Source organism: Drosophila obscura, unplaced genomic scaffold (genome assembly GCF_018151105.1).
Source record: "Drosophila obscura isolate BZ-5 IFL unplaced genomic scaffold, ASM1815110v1 contig_95, whole genome shotgun sequence".
Classification (NCBI taxonomy): domain Eukaryota; kingdom Metazoa; phylum Arthropoda; class Insecta; order Diptera; family Drosophilidae; genus Drosophila; species Drosophila obscura.
Genome location: NW_024542889.1, coordinates 1032561 through 1035246, shown reverse-complemented (window position 1 = coordinate 1035246; position 2686 = coordinate 1032561). Strand labels below are relative to the sequence as shown.

The window sequence follows — 2686 nt, the reverse complement described above, 5'->3', positions numbered from 1 at the left end:
AAGATGACGCTGAGTTAATAGCGGCGTTGGAAAAAACTGAGGCTGGACTTAAATAAGGCGAGAAAGCATATGTATAATAAAAATATTCGATGTATTTTTCTAATCATAATATTATATACATACATACATAGGTATAATAAATAGAATACTACATTTAAGAAATTTATTTTCAATGTTTCCTTACTTCTGATTGGGTGAATTTCACTTCCTACTATTACATGTTACATCCCCCAGAGAATCATAGGATTCGTTTGAAACAGGTTTTCCAAGCGAGGATTACACAAAAGAATAAGTGCATTTCAGGTATAGGTACCTGGTATTGAATGTATTTATTGGTTGAATTTCACATCCTATTAATCTAGGTACAATCGGGTAAATTCACTTATATTTAAAGATATATGTACATTTACTGGATAATTTATTTTTTAATATTTTTTTATTTTTTCATTTATTTGCTTTAATTCTTTGTTATGCTTTAATAAAATATGCATATTGAAGTCAAATTTCAACCAAAACTTCTTAGGTCCAGGACATAAGTAACATCGATAAAATGATGATCTTGATTTTGGATAACTGAAGTTGTGGATTTTTAGGGTGTGATTTTTTAATCCATTGAGGGAACTAAACGATTTTTGATCATAACACAGCTCACAATGAAATGTCCTCATGTTGAATTGAAAATAAACTAAATTATCTTAAGAACTTGAACTTATTATATAGGTTTTCAAGTGATGAACAAAGGAAGAAATATGTATTCATTTAATTCTTTTTATATTCATTTCATTCTGTTTATATATTGGTTCATGTTGAAGGTTATATATAAAGACAAAAATATATGTTCAATAGTTGAAAATCATATACTAAAGTGGTATCGATTGAATTTATTCATTATCACTCAACAACCAATCAGATTGAAGACATGTTGCTTTTAAACCATTAGAATCATTTACTTATTATCACTCAACTACCAATCAGAACAGCTCTCTTTTATATTAAATTAACCTACCCAGAGTATAAAAGACCATGTAATCTTAGATACCTAATTTAGTATACAACAGTGTCTTTTTTGAATAGTTTATAATCCTATAATGGTATGTAAGAAATTTATTACTATTTTTTTGTATATATAAGGATACAGTTGTAATAAAATATATACACAGGCGTTCCTGGAAATACTTAACGAGACAAAGCCAGTGATTGGATACACCAAGGTTGAGGATCTATGTATAGGATTTGAGTACAAGATCATTGGATGCAAACTCAAAAAAACATCCTTTGGAAATAAAGTAGTTCTTTATTTAACTGATAAGGACAACGAGCATCTTTGGATATTTTTACCCAAAAGTTATGTAACCAAATTTTCCTCAAAAACACCCTTTAAGATGTTAAAGGAGCATGGAATTTCACATCTTATATATAAAGGAAAAGAGATGACTAGATATAGCACTGCCCATTTCCAATTTATATGTAAAGAAAAAATAATTATTTAAATGGAATACTTCTTATGTATGTCAGAGAGCAAGAGACAACTATACATTTAAAGAATAAAAAAGAGATTAAAAGTTTGTAAATAAACCTATGTGAATCTACATAAGTAACGAGAAGGAACGTGTGAGTCGTTTCTGGGGACACGACTCTACTTATACCCGTACTCAGTCAGTATATACATTTTTGAGCATAATTTTTTAGAATTTTAGAATTAAAAAAAAAATTTTACATTTTACATTTTTTTGCTACATTTGTTATCTACATCTCATCTACAATGTCTATTCTACATCTAACATGTAGATTGTACATGTACAAAGTGAACAAAGTTATTTTCTCCTCTGGAAATTCTGTAAAATCAATATCGATTTTTTTTTACCTGAAAATTCACTATCGGTGAAAATGTGAACTAAGTTCTTTTCTCCTCTGGAAATTCTGTAAAATCAATATCGATTTTTTTTTTACCTGAAAATTGTGACAAATCAAAATCAATCCTTACATTCTCCCTCTCTCTCTCTCTCTAAACGAGTTCTACCCTTTGATCCTTCCTCTCACTCAGGCTCTTCGAAAACACTGTCAAACAGGTTTTTCATCTCCTTGAACTATATCTGATGTGATAGTTTAGAGGTAGTTTTTTTCCAAAGCATTTACCTGTAAAAGGATCTCGTTGACCTTAAACCTTTTTTTAATATTCTGTTTAAATTCCTTCTCTGTATTGTATTCCCAACACTGTCCTATAGTTGAGTGCCTATATAATAGCTACTCACAGCTATAAGCTATTACAGAAACTAGTAAACTGTATACAAAGATGGATAACCTAGAGGTCATTTTTATTGAGTCGCAACCGGAGGAAACCATAAATCTGGATTCTCAGCCAGACTCCGTGGACCTGTCACTGATTTTTGGAATTAAAACCCAAAATTATCTCGAGAGGAATTGGAATCCTATTAATGAGATTAAATGGGATGATGATAGTGAGGATGATGACCTCATGATATCATCACAATACATTTTTGAGGAATATGTCGGTGAGGACTCCATGACTGAAACGCCATTCGTTTTTCCGGATGATGATCATATTTTCGATTTGGTCGATGATCAAGACTGCGGCGAAAGGGATCGACTCAGGGATCTACTTCGGGATGAAGATGACGCTGAGTTAATAGCGGCGTTGGAAAAAACTGAGGCTGGACTTAAATAA

The 2686-nt window shown here is 31.0% G+C and overlaps 1 protein-coding gene across 1 annotated transcript; it reads left to right on the top strand.

Annotated features, from left to right (window-relative positions):
- The first annotated feature begins 2054 nt into the window (after positions 1 to 2054).
- Positions 2055 to 2686, top strand: LOC121405394. The gene is made up of 2 exons (XM_041596070.1): positions 2055 to 2112; positions 2226 to 2686. Exon 2 carries the CDS (start codon positions 2294 to 2296, stop codon positions 2684 to 2686), a length of 393 nt encoding a protein of 130 aa, XP_041452004.1. The 5' UTR covers positions 2055 to 2112; positions 2226 to 2293.

Coding starts and splice junctions, on each gene's coding strand:
- LOC121405394 (XM_041596070.1), top strand. CDS start 2,294: ATGGATAACCTAGAGGTCATTTTTATTGAGTCGCAACCGGAGGAAACC.